At 40.4% G+C, this 13,304-nt stretch overlaps 1 protein-coding gene across 1 annotated transcript; it reads right to left on the reverse strand.

Annotated features, from left to right (window-relative positions):
- Positions 1–424: 424 nt before the first annotated feature.
- LOC105935046 (transcriptional repressor scratch 1) lies at positions 425–12,570 on the reverse strand. Its single transcript, XM_012875270.3, has 2 exons — positions 11,600–12,570; positions 425–1,451 (listed from the first exon to the last, which is right to left on the reverse strand). Exons 1-2 carry the CDS (start codon positions 11,721–11,723, stop codon positions 676–678), a joined length of 900 nt encoding a protein of 299 aa, XP_012730724.1. The 5' UTR covers positions 11,724–12,570; the 3' UTR covers positions 425–675.
- Positions 12,571–13,304: the final 734 nt, after the last annotated feature.

Raw genomic sequence — 13,304 nt, forward strand, 5'->3', positions numbered from 1 at the left:
GATGTACTGTAATTGTCTGTGAAATTCGGGTGTTCTTTACCTTTAAGTTCTAATCATCAAAATGAACAAAATTAAATGGTTTAAAAACTATTACTTCATGCGTAATGGATTTATATGACAAATGAGTTTCACTTCTAACTTATTGAGATGTGCCCTGTTTATATTTTTTATCTAAAAAAAGCTGAATGTTGATTCTGTTTCTGATTCCTTTGTATTTTCTTGTAAGTTCAACTCAGAGTCAGCTTCAGTGAAAACAAGACACCAGACGTAATAATTTGTTGTGATGAAACTCTCCAAGAGAGTGGATTCTGTGCTTGATCATATAAACTCCGAAGAAAGACAGAGAGATGGAGGAGCAATTGTGCTTTTGTGTTGGTAGAAAAAACATTTGACGTGGATTGATATGGACATAAACAGACCTAGGTTTCTTCAAAATACGACGCACTTGATGTGCTGTGCTTTATTTAACTTCACAGGGACCTCATTGGGGGAATAAATCCTATCAAGTTCTTTCAAACTTTTCAATTAACCATCAAAAAAGAATAACTAACCGGTTTGTAAAAAGAGGGGGAAAAAACTCCTCCTTTGTTGCCCTCAGGTTCATCTTTTGGGGTAAAGCAGAACAAAAAAAATCAGATGTAAGTAAATCAACCCCAGATGTGCTTCCTAAGTTTATTATTCACTCAGTGTGCTCAGTGGGGAAAAAGCCCCCTTAAAGCACGCAGACTCATAGTGCTTGTTCAGGTAACTTTTGAGTGCGAACGTCTTGTTGCACCGCTTGCACTTGTAATGCTTGAAGGCTGAGTGAGTCTGCATGTGGGCGCGCAGGTTTGAGCGGTCAGCAAAGGCTTTCCCACAGTGTGCGCATCCGAACGGCTTCTCTCCGGTGTGCGAGCGCATGTGGCCCTGCAGCAGCCACGGCCGGCTGAACGCCTTCCCGCACACGTCGCACTTGTGCTTGAGGTCGTGGGTGAGGAGGTGCATGGCCATGGCGGGCATGGAGACGTACACCTTCCCACACGTGGGGCACTTCTTGGCCATCTTGCTGTCAATGCTTCTGTGCGTCTGCTTGTGCCGGCTCAGGTTGGAGGACGTGGCGTAGGTTTTGCCACACTCGCTGCATGTGTGCCTCTGGGCGGCCCCTCGTGGGTTTGCCGCGGCCTTTCTTCGCGACCGTCCGTCCATGATGAAAAACGCGTCTACGGTGTATCCTTCGCTCACGGCTGCATCTCCGTTAATGTACCCGCCTGCTGAGGACGAGACCTCAGACCTCGGGCTGTCCGGCTGGTCTGAATCCCCATGGAGGTCTCCATGGATTCCTGAATAGGTGTTGTTAATGTGGCCATAGATGATTGATGAGTGGCTCGGAGAGGGCACTTTAGAGATGACTGATGAATCACTTCCCACAACGTCATCATAGGGATTTGGACTTAGATAATCACCGACGTAACCTGAGGAAACAACAGAAGAGATTGGTCATCGTGGAGGGAAGGATGATCAAAGATCAAAACTTGGGGTGGAAAATTCGGGCAGAAGAAAACAAAGACGAAACTATTATGGATTACTCCCTTAAATTCTATACTCGGTTTAAGCAACTGAGTCAACCACCACCAGCAAGTTTTACCTTTTCTTAAATGCAGCGTACAAGACAGAATCTGTGTCTGAAAACAGAGCTTGGAAAGACTCCAACTTTATGGTTTTTGTGTGTTAGAATTTGCTTTAGATCACTTGTGAGGCAAAAACAAAACAAACAAACAAAAAAAAAACTACAAAGCACCAAAAGAAGATGTACTTAATGAGTAGAAGTGAAATAATCTGTGGCTATTCATTTTCAAAGTTGCATATAATGCTACCAACCTGTTGAAAAGGTAAAACACTTTTTGCAAAGTATCATTGCATGTAGACATGCATTGGAAACTGCATATTTATATACATTCTTTAAAAAGGAACTAACCTTTTCGTATTCAAAAGTGTAGTACATGGATTTTGTATTTGTCAACAAGCTTCTACAGCTTGCTAGCCAATTCCTCCTGAGCTTCATGACTACCCCCAAACACTGACTTTGTTTTTCCCTAAACCTCGTTGGATCTAATTTGTCTGTATTTTTTAGAATGACTTAATTTGAAAGAACCACCTGTGCACAAGCTTTAACTACCTGGTTGAAATCTTAAGATGTTGCTCCAGTGTTTTCAGATAATTTCCATGATGCGGTATTTTTTGAGGTGCACAAACTGCTCTTGGTTAATATAACAACGCATTTCAATTTAATTTAATCAGACCACAGCTCATATCTCCAAATATTAAGGTTTTGTCTCTTCATGCCTTTCAAACTGTAATCTGGATTTTTTAAAATATTATTTAGACTTTTTCCCACTTTCAATCTATACAAGTAGAATTTGTTCTCCGTGCATAATGATATCTTAGCTAGCATCTTCTCAAGTCGTCTGTTACTTTAGTTTGTGGGTCGATATGTACATTTTGCACCAGAACGTCTTAATCTCTGGGACACATAACATGATGGCTGAGCATTGCCATGCTGTTTATAACTTTGTGTAATTCTTTTAAACAATGAATTTGGCACCTCCTGGCATCATGAAATTGGATCCAAGGAAGAACCAGGTATATGGAGGTCCACAATTCCCTTCTGGATGTGATTTCCCTTGTTTTTTCCATAATGTCACACAAGGAAGAGGTGTGTTAAGGTGTCACCTTTAACTTTGATCAATGACTTAAGGTCAAAAAGAATCAGTTGCGGGAGGCATCATTTCACAGATTTAGAAATGCAAGTCCAAAATATTTCCTCCAGTCAGATATTCTTTGAAGAAAGCCTCAACAGAGGCAAAAATAATGTAAGAAGGATGGTCTCCCTTGTAATAAACTAAATACAAAGAAATAGGAATGAAATAATGAAAGAGTAAAGAAATGTCAAACAAGAGTTAACTGCAAGCAATTGACTTTCAAGTATCCAATGCTAGCAACTGATTTTGCATTATCACAACAACACAGCTTCAAATCACACTCAAATAATTTCATTTATTATTAACAAAAGAGTGCATTGCAGCCGGACATCTGTGCTATCTGAATTTAAACTGGGATCAGATTAAGAACATCCAAGTTGTGCTTCAAGACCATCTTTTGCCTTCCCTTGTGCCTTTTCCTTTGGGTAGGAACCAGGAGAAGGAAAGCCATGTGGTATTTATAGAGGAAGTAAACTGCTTTTATGCCTTTGGCAGCACTGAGTAGACACTTTCCGCCCTCTGTAGGAAATCTTTATTTTTCATAGAAGGGTTCAGTGAGCACACTTGCTCCTCATCAGCTGCACCTTTCCTGACAGGTCCACCGCCACACACCGTCACACCCTGGGGCTGTCAGAGCTTGGGCTGTTGTAACATAGACCATCTCTATTACAGCAGATGGGAGGTCTGATGCTCAGTGGGCACGCTGACACTGGCAGTCTCCCTCTTGAGCTAAACTGTAAGTACATCTGCCTCGAGATTCACAGATTCCTCGGGCCTTGCCCTGCTTCTTTTTTTTTTTTTCTGCGCAGCTCCTGACAAATCGGATCAATTATTTCTTAGTGAGTTTTGATGTCTGCTGCTTCATTATTTCTATTATTGGCTTCTGCTCAACAGGCTGAACTCCAGCAGACGCAAGAGAGAGACTGGTAGCTAATAACCCACAGCCACAACTCCTGTGGATCTACCGATCAATAGCTCTCCATTTCAATTAGCACTCTGTGGGCATTAAGACACAGACAGCAGAGGAGATACTGTTGCTAGTAATATAATTTCATGATGCAGTTCTGAGAAAAGCTCAGATGTTGATCGATAGCAAAATGAGCAGAAGAAAGAAAGAAAGAAAGAAAGAAAGAAGGAGAGAAAAAGAAAGAAAGAAAGAAAGAAAGAAAGAAAGAAAGAAAGAAAGAAAGAAAGAATGAATGAATTTCACACTGGTGGTGGTGGCTGGGTGTTTTGTCAGAGCTGCACTCTGCTCTCATTCTAATTTAACATTTTAAATTTAATTAAGACAGTGTAAAAGAGAAATAAAAATAGAGAGAACAGGGAGATGGAGGAAAGAGTGGTGAGGTGTGGTGGAAAGACTGAAAATCGTGAATCATAAATATTCTATCACTGCACTCTCGCAGCATTTATGTGTGTGTGTTTCCTGTTTTATAGAGCATGATTAAAGTTTTTGAGACATGATCGTGTTTCTTTTTGAGCTTTATTTAATCAGGTATCTCGTTTAAGAAAAGCTCCTGCCGCAAAATGGATGTTTTATGGCACAACCACAGCCCTGAACCTGCGTCCTTTTAGCAGCTCATCTGAAGGAGATTGAACTCAAGCCTGTCCAAACCTATTTTCCTTGTCATTGCAGTTTAGGCAAACGGTACAGTGGGTCCACTGTTGAACCTTAAAAAAAATTATTAAAAGCTTCATGATTTCAGCAAATGTATGTAGTAGCTAAATTTGAGCTCAATGGCTATCTGAATTGTAGATTATAATGAGTCAGATATTTTGTAGTGTTACTTTTCAGCGATTGCAGCGACTCCTATGACAGATTACTAGATCAATGTGTGCTTCTGTGCTTTTTTGTTTCTCTTGTTGTGTCTCTGTTCTGTCTTCTGTAACCCCAGTCGGTCGAGGCAGATGACCGTTCATACTGAGCCCGGTTCTGCCGGAGGTTTTTCCTTCCCGCTAATGGGTGGTTTTTCTTCCCACTGTCGCTTCATGCTTGCTCAGTATGAGGGATTGCAGCAAAGCCACGGACAATGCAGATGACTCTTCCTGTGGCTCTACGCTTCCCCAGGAGTGAATGCTGCTTGTCAGGACTTTGATTCAATCAACTGGTTTCCTTATATAGGACATTTTTGACCAATCTGTATAATCTGACCCAATCTGTATAATATGATTGAACTTGACTTTGTAAAGTGCCTTGAGATGACATGTTTCATGATTTGGCGCTATATAAATAAAATTGAATTGAATTGATTGTAAAAATGCATTATGTTGTACTGGAAAAGCAATGTATAAAAAGCTGACACTAACTCTGTAAAAACACAGCTATTATTTGTATACCTGTTGTGGCTGATGGAGTTTGCTAAAGCTGAAATTGGCAAGCTAACGCTAATAGCTAGTTATTTTACATTTCTGACTGTTGGCTATGCTAGCAAGCTGTTTCTAAAACCAATAGCTATTCACCCAGTTGGGATATTCAGGCCTGATCAGTTTGCTAATGCTAACATGCTAGCATTAGCGTTGTCAGCTTGCTAATGCTAACATTATCAAACTGACAAAAATAGTTTATGCTACACTAATGTCATCAGGCTAACGCTAATGTAAACAGTTATCTGGCTCACAAATAATTCTGTCTTGTTAAAGTGTAACTCACCCTAACGTAAAGGCATAACCCCACCCCCAGACACATTTAGAAAAATGCCACCAAAGTGGGCGGTTCCAAGAGACCCGGCTAAGCGTGGGGATAAATGGTGGAGGTAAAGCGGTGCTCGTGCTGCTGTTAGGATGAGGGAAAGTGACATCTTGAAACATGGAGTGACAGAGGCGACATCCGGTGGTTCAGCGACAGATCTGTCTTTTGAGGTGGATGATCTTTAACCCCCCTTGTCACCAGAGGTTATGGGAGAACAGTAGGGCTGAGCCTGATCAGTTCTATTGCCTAGACAGTGGACAGGATGGGAGCAATTTCTGAGTCGTAAAGTGATGTTAGCGGATCATTGCTAACACGTTCAAAGCAGTGATGAATGCTAAACATTATTCAATGCTCTCAACGCTCGCAATCCCAACTACTGAGTCTGACTCGCTGCTGGGTGGGGGCGTATATCTGACTGAGATGCTTTTATACCCGGACCCGTGGCTATAGTGATGTACTGTTATAGTGAAGCGTGTACTGTTTGAGCCAATAGGAAAATTTGACTGCAATGACCAACCCTAAGAGGGCAGGACTAAGATGGTTTTAAGACAAATATTGCAGAAATAAAGAAGTTCCCATGAAAATTATAAATAAAATGCACAGTAACATTAAAGTAGCACCTTTTGGTGTGAGTTGCACCAATATATTAGTTCTTACATTAGTATACTAATACATTGGTCCACCACAAATTTGTTTGATTTCTCTAAAATGTATTAGAATAGACTCCTATGACATCGAAATGCTCTTTCCTCTAATGGAGCAAGATATGTTTTCTGTTTTAGGGGATACTATTTAACGCAGATTACAGTTTTTCAATTGCCCTACTGACAGGTTATTAAACATGTTAACTAAAAAGAAGAAGTTCACAGAGATATGTTTGATCTTCACGTATTCTTGTATAGATGTAGATCAGCGATGAGCATAAAAGTCATTCATGTTGGAAGCTGCTGGCACGCCCAGGATATAAATGATGACAGTCTGTGAAAACTGTACATCAATATCATCAAATACAGAGAATGCCCTGAAGATGCCTTAGACAGTATTAACAGTGTTTGACAGTTTGTTAGATGTAACATTTTAGGTTTGTATGAGACTGGGTGTTACTGTTGTGCAGTTGTCCTGAATGTGAGGGGGAAACCCTTTGCAACACATCCTGGTTCTTCATGTGTGCTCATTTGCGTCCAAATGCTAGAACTTAACCTGGTTAACATGCTTTTATAATCAGACAAGCTATATTTGTGTGATTTGACAAATAATCTACAAAAGTTTACCTAAACTTTGATTTTGGCATTTATCTGATGTAGCCAGCTACTGTTTATGTATACAAGATGTAACTGGATACTCTGTGCATACACATGAAGTACCACTGAACTAATTAGTGTCTGAAATGCAAAACACAGTTGGTTATTTACAAGTCTTGAAAAAACTGGATGAGAAAACATATTACATGGCTATATACACTCACCGGCCACTTTATTAGGTACACCTGTCCAACTGCTCGTTAACACTTCATTTCTAAGCAGCCAATCACATGGCGGCAACTCAGTGCATTTAGGCATGTAGACATGGTCAAGAGAATCTCCTGCAGTTCAAACCGAGCATCAGTATGGGGAAGAAAGGTGATTTGAGTGACTTTGAACGTGGCATGATTGTTGGTGCCAGAAGGGCTGGTCTGAGTATTTCAGAAACTGCTAATCTACTGGGATTTTCACGCACAACCATCTCTAGGGTTTACAGAGAATGGTCCGAAAAAGAAAAAACATCCAGTGAGCGGCAGTTCTGTGGGCGGAAATGCCTTGTTGATGCCAGAGGTCAAAGGAGAATGGCCATACTGGTTCGAGCTGATAGAAGGGCAACAGTGACTCAAATAAACACCCGTTACAACCAAGGTGGGCAGAAGAGCATCTCTGAACGCACAGTACCTCGAACTTTGAGGCAGATGGGCTACAGCAGCAGAAGACCACATCGGGTGCCACTCCTTTCCGCTAAGAACAGGAAACTGAGGCTACAATTTGCACAAGCTCATCAAAATTGGAAAATAGAACATTGGAAAATTGTTGCCTGGTCTGATGAGTCTCGATTTCTGCTGCGACAGTCGGATGGTAGAGTCAGAATTTGGCGTCTACAACATGAAAGCATGGATCCAACCTGCCTTGTGTCAACGGTTCAGGCTGGTGGTGGTGTCATGGTGTGGGGATTATTTTCTTGGCACTCTTTGGGCCCCTTGGTACCAATTGAGCATCGTTGCAACGCCACAGCCTACCTGAGTATTGTTGCTGACCATGTCCATCCCTTTATGACCACAATGTACCCAACCTCTGATGGCTACATTCAGCAGGATAATGCGCCATGTCATAAAGCTGGAATCATCTCAAACTGGTTTCTAGAACATGACAATGAGTTCGCTGTACTCAAATGGCCTCCACAGTCACCAGATCTCAATCCAATAGAGCATCTTTGGGATGTGGTGGAACGGGAGATTCGCATCTTGGATGTGCAGCCGACAAATCTGCGGCAACTGTGTGATGCCGTCATGTCAATATGGACCAAACTCCCTGAGGAATGCTTCCAGCACCTTGTTGAATCTATGCCACGAAGAATTGAGGCAGTTCTGAAGGCAAAAGGGGGTCCAACCCGTTACTAGCATGGGGTACCTAATAAAGTGGCCGGTGAGTATATATATATATATATATATATATATATATATATATATATATATATATATATATGATGTAACTGGTGCTTTTGTTTCCTCAGCATCAGAGCTCTGTCTCTTATTGTTTGTCTTTATCTTCTGCTCTGTCCCCTTTGTATTCATTTCAAAGTACCTTTGCAGCATTAGAGCTGAAAGCAGTTTTAAATGCTTATTAAAGATTAAATACCCAGCCAAAGATGAGCATTTCCTCTCATATGTGTCTTTGAAATGCAACGAATTAGAAAGGGAGAGAAAAACTGGTGAAAGGGAATAAAAGGATGAGATGGAAAAAGAGAAAAAGCTGCAAGCAACAATTTAATTTTTGATCTAAACCAACAGCGACTGATGCACACTTGTGTGCTTTGGACACTTGTAGGTCACTCTGTGTGTGTGTGTGTGTGTGTGTGTGTGTGTGTGTGTGTGTGTGTGTGTGTGTGTGTGTGTGTGTGTGTGTGTGTTTGCGGGTACATGTGTGTGAGTGTGATGCTGTGCACTCAGCTGTGCAAGCTGGCTGGGAAATGTGCCGAGTTGACAGAAACACAGTGATGCGAGTGTGTGCTTGTGTGCGCGCAACAAGCTGCAGTTGCTTCACTCTAACTGTTGTTATATTTATAACAGTGGATAATTTCCGCAGTCTTTACATGTTCGTCAGAAAGCTTCTGTTGTCACTGCTGCTACTGCTGCAGGTTTCTGTTCTCCGGTTCACCATCTGACCGCATGAGAGCTCTTCATCTTACATTTGACCTTGCTACAATGTGAACCTAACCAGGCTGCACGAACACAATTACATGCTGGTGCTGGAACAAAACCCAGTCAGCCCTTTCAAACTGCAGTTATTTGCCCACTAGAGGGCAGAAAAGAGCTGACAGAGACAAAAACCAAAGCATAATATTACCCTATAAAGGGATTTAACAAACGATTGGCTGTTATTTCCATCCCAGTGAAGACTCATTTGTTCACTCACTTGCGCTTGCTTCCTATCTGCCCTATTCTTTCTCAGTTTGACATATGGTGCTGCTTATCAGACCTTGTGTGCTGAAAACAGCTGCCTGCTCACTGGCATAATAAATCAGCAGAGAGCCCCAACACAAAAGATGGTCCAAGTAATTTCTGTGTATCACAATGCCTCATAACATTCTTCTAACTACTTCTCCTTCCGTGTGGTGTTTGCTAAGCAATTATACACTTGTCCATAATTACAATTTTACCAGCATAGACAAACCTTAAAGATTGTTTATCTGCATCTGTGAACTGGACTATAAATTAAACATCAAGGAAATAATTAATGAAATATTTGTGTGTTTGTGTGAAGCCCTTTTTTCTTACTTAAGCATTATCAATTTAGAATTAACAACTTGGTGACAAAGTTTTTTACTTTCGGTATACTGTGTTCATGTACACACAGCTGGCGTAAATGTGATTTCACAGGGCAGGTTTGACTGCAAATCCTCCTCATTCTTCTTATGTTTTGGGTTTTCCCTGATATTTTTGCTCAGTATTGAAGAGCTCTGCCAGCCTTACTTACTGCATTGTATTTAGCCTGCAGAGTATCCGGGATTATGCAGCGTGTGGGAACCATTTGCACTCAATATGGATGGGGGAAAACAAAACAGAAATCTTGGGAAAACACTTCCAGGTGCTGAATGGTGTTGATTTGAGGAAGACAATTAGTAACAGCACAACAGGGAATTCCAATGTCTGTGCAGTGGTGAAATAATATATTAATACAATCATTTAATATAGTTTGCTTCAAATATCTCTGCTTTGTTGCTCCTCTATGATTATATTTTATTTCTGCTTGACTTTGCTAAACTGAATAAATCCTTTATAGTGTGCTCAGTTTGATGTTGCAGGATGTGAATATGAACCAGATGATGAAAGCAGGTCCATGATTACAAAGCCCCCCCCCCCCAAAAAAAAACTTCCACAGCTTAACAGAGCTCCCAGTTAAGCTGCCATTTTACCACTACTGTCCCTTTTATATGGACCATGCCTAATATTTGCTGTCTATGTTTAACACAACGCGCATAAAACCTAACTAATGAGTCAATGATCTCACATCCTGTTAATAAACATTCTTGACTTTTAAATTTTGTATAAAGATTAGATTTTCCGATTTTTCAACAACTACAATCTTGAATATGTCATATAGGCTCTTTAAAAGTGTGATTTTGTGAAGAGGAAAAAAGCTGACATGTTGGCATTGTGTCTTCACAACTAGCGTATTTTTCTACTCGTCATGTAAAGTTGTAAAAACTTAAGTCAGCTTATGCCTTCGGCTGACTCTGCAGACAATGATCCACTTTTTTTCAGGAGCAGTATGTGAATGTACCAAAGTGTAAAATCTGTGAATTTCCCAGTTAAAAGGGCATTGTTACTTGCCACTGTTGCGACATTGCTCAGGAGGAGGCATTGCTGCAAAGTCAATAACTAGATGCAATTGGCTGAGTTTGCCTAGATAGTTCAATTCACAGCGACTTTCATCTCGAAGCACTTTACAAGAAAAATAGGCCCAATTTATTTCTAATCATACAGTAATACTTAATAAATCAAATGAATACCAATACAATCCAATTATATATAGAATGGGTTGATAGAATGGGGCACAGTCCAATCTGATCCTAGATGTCATACAAGATGCAGTAGTCTAATACAGATTATAATGCCAACTGGTCAATAGCTCTCTTTGTAAAGAATCTTAGTTAATTGCATCAAGTCATTTCCAAAAGATCTTTCTTATCAGCTGGCATTATAAATTGGGTTTAATGTCATTGGGTTGTAATGTCATTAAGACCAAACTTGAATGCAAAATTGGATTTGAATCTGTATGTGCTAATATAGATAAAATATTTCTGGACATGAATTGGACCTGAACCTGTGCCTTGAGATGACATATGTGAATTGCATTGAACTGAGTTTGAATGTTACAGATAAATTGATATGATGCTGGCGCAGCAGTGACCCAGAAAATGATCCACAGCAAAGACTAACCACCTGGAATACCCTTAGTTTTGCTTGCATACAACTTTTTTTCCATCTGCTGATTTTAGGTGTGCATTTCTTTATACACATCTAAAAATATATCCAAGGAATGCACTGTGTAAGAAATCTTTATGGGAAGTATGTTGGTGGGAGTATTTTTTAAATTGTTATTATCCTGAGGACAAACCTTTGTGAATTCTGACCTCAACAAGGGCAACTTCCTTTCATCAAACAGACTTCAAATGCATCCCTTTATCTTTTACTGCCAACAATGATCTTTAATTCTACATAAAAAGTTAAAATCTCATTGACTAGAATGTTGTTCAGCATGTATATTTTAGTGCTTTGACCCAAGTTTGACCCTGTAATTCCCTTTTTTCCCTCCTTCCTCTGAATCAGTCATGACTAATGATTTAAATCTTGAGTTGAAAACACAAAATTACCGCAGGTGATATATGGCTGATGTGTTTGTATATATGTGGGTGTGTGACTAACCTTTGTCATGATGATGGAATCGTAGACTAAGCTCCTCTCTCCGGTTGTGACTGTAAGAGCTTTCCAGTTCAGCAGCCGAGAAGTCGTCCAGTTTGACTTTCTTCACTAAGAAAGATCGAGGCATGGTGGGACGGTCACTGCTCCTTCATATGATTAACACAGGCTTTTCTTCTCTTTCCTAATCCTCTTAGGTCTGAACCCAGTGATGAAAATCAGCAGGTTTTTTTGCATATAATTCAATTGTTTGGCTACCTATAAAGTCGAATTACAAAGTAGAGACATGACTTTTAAAGATCAAACCGAGCTTTTCTCCTCTGTTTCTTTGCGTTCAGAAACAAATATATGTTTAATCATTAGAAGTTGAATCTGGAAGACCTGTGGGGTTCTGATAGATCTAGAATAAAAATATAAACCATGTCCTGGGTGTTTGTCCCATTAAATCGTCACTCTTTTCCTGCTTGTTTGCGTTGTGTTGTGGATTTCTAACGTCTTACTCAGCAAACAGTTCCTGTGCAGTTTCCTGCAGGTTTCAGCACCGGACAGCTCCTCTTGCGCAGCCAAGCAGCCGCTGTCCGATCCGCTCCAGGAGAGTCACGCCGAGCAGTTTGGCGTTTACAAAGTCGACGCGGCAGTAATAAAAACAAGCTGAAAATCCAAAAATGCGTGCAAACCAAACACCTTTCTGTCTCTCAATATGAAATGAATATAGAATGCGAACTGCGAGTTGTGACTGTTTGTAGAGTGGAAGAAAAAAAAACGGGATTTGAAAGGCTTCAAAAAGAAAATCGTCGACTCCAGAAAATCGTCACAAAACCTTTGCGGGATTTTAAATTCTCAGAAAGCATCGCATCTCCTTGTGGAATATTGCTTTTTTTATTGCTGGAAGACCAGAACAGAGCATCGGGTCGCTCCTCTCTCACTGCCTTCCTTTCTCCTTCCGTTTGTCTCCTCTGTGGAGCTGCAGCTCTCTCTCTGATGCCCGAGATCAGCTGTTGCGGCTTTATAGGACGAGGGAGAGAGAGAGGGAGGGAAAAGAAAAAGAGAGAGGGAGCTCCCTTCTCTCCATCAAAGAGAAAAAAAAGAGCATCTTGTGTTTTGGGAATAGCAGCAGTGAGAGGCAGGGAGGGGTTTAATTAGACACCTTTAGGTCCTCACTCACGCTGATTTTTTTTTTTTTATGAAATGCGAAATTTAGAGGAGGAGTTACACCTCTTTTGTTCTTTTGTTCACAAAATGAAACGGAATTAAATATATAACGGTGCAGGTTAACTTGACCAGCTGGATGCATTAACCTATCTGGGTGCTTTAAGGGTTTGCTAATACTCAGACTGATCATGGAGCAAGTATATTGTGACCACAGCTAAGTTTGTAGTCTGTAATTGATAAACACTGTGCTTCCTAAACACTAGAGGTCGCCACTAATAATAGAATACAGCAGGGATTATACTGGAAAAAGTTGGAAAGGCAATATCTATACGTGGTTCAGATTTATCTCAATGGAAGTAGATCGTGCTTTTTAATAAACTTAGTGTTTGGGTAAAAGTGTGCAACATTGCTCCTAAAAAATTGCTTATTTTGATATTTGTAATTTTGCACACTTAAACTGAAGCTTATCAGTGTTTCTGAACTGAAGATCCAAATACAAAGTTATAACTTGTTTTTATACTCTCACAACATACTAGCAGTAGAACCTAACAAGCCTTTT

The sequence above is a fragment of the Fundulus heteroclitus genome, chromosome 13 (assembly GCF_011125445.2).
Source record: "Fundulus heteroclitus isolate FHET01 chromosome 13, MU-UCD_Fhet_4.1, whole genome shotgun sequence".
Lineage (NCBI taxonomy): Eukaryota > Metazoa > Chordata > Actinopteri > Cyprinodontiformes > Fundulidae > Fundulus > Fundulus heteroclitus.

Bases quoted from the DNA above. Each gene is read 5' to 3' on its own strand.
- LOC105935046 (XM_012875270.3), bottom strand. From the start codon at position 11,723: ATGCCTCGATCTTTCTTAGTGAAGAAAGTCAAACTGGACGACTTCTCG. The intron at 1,452-11,599 runs GTTAGTCACACA...TTGTTTCCTCAG, and splicing joins ATTCCATCATCATGACAAAG to GTTACGTCGGTGATTATCTA.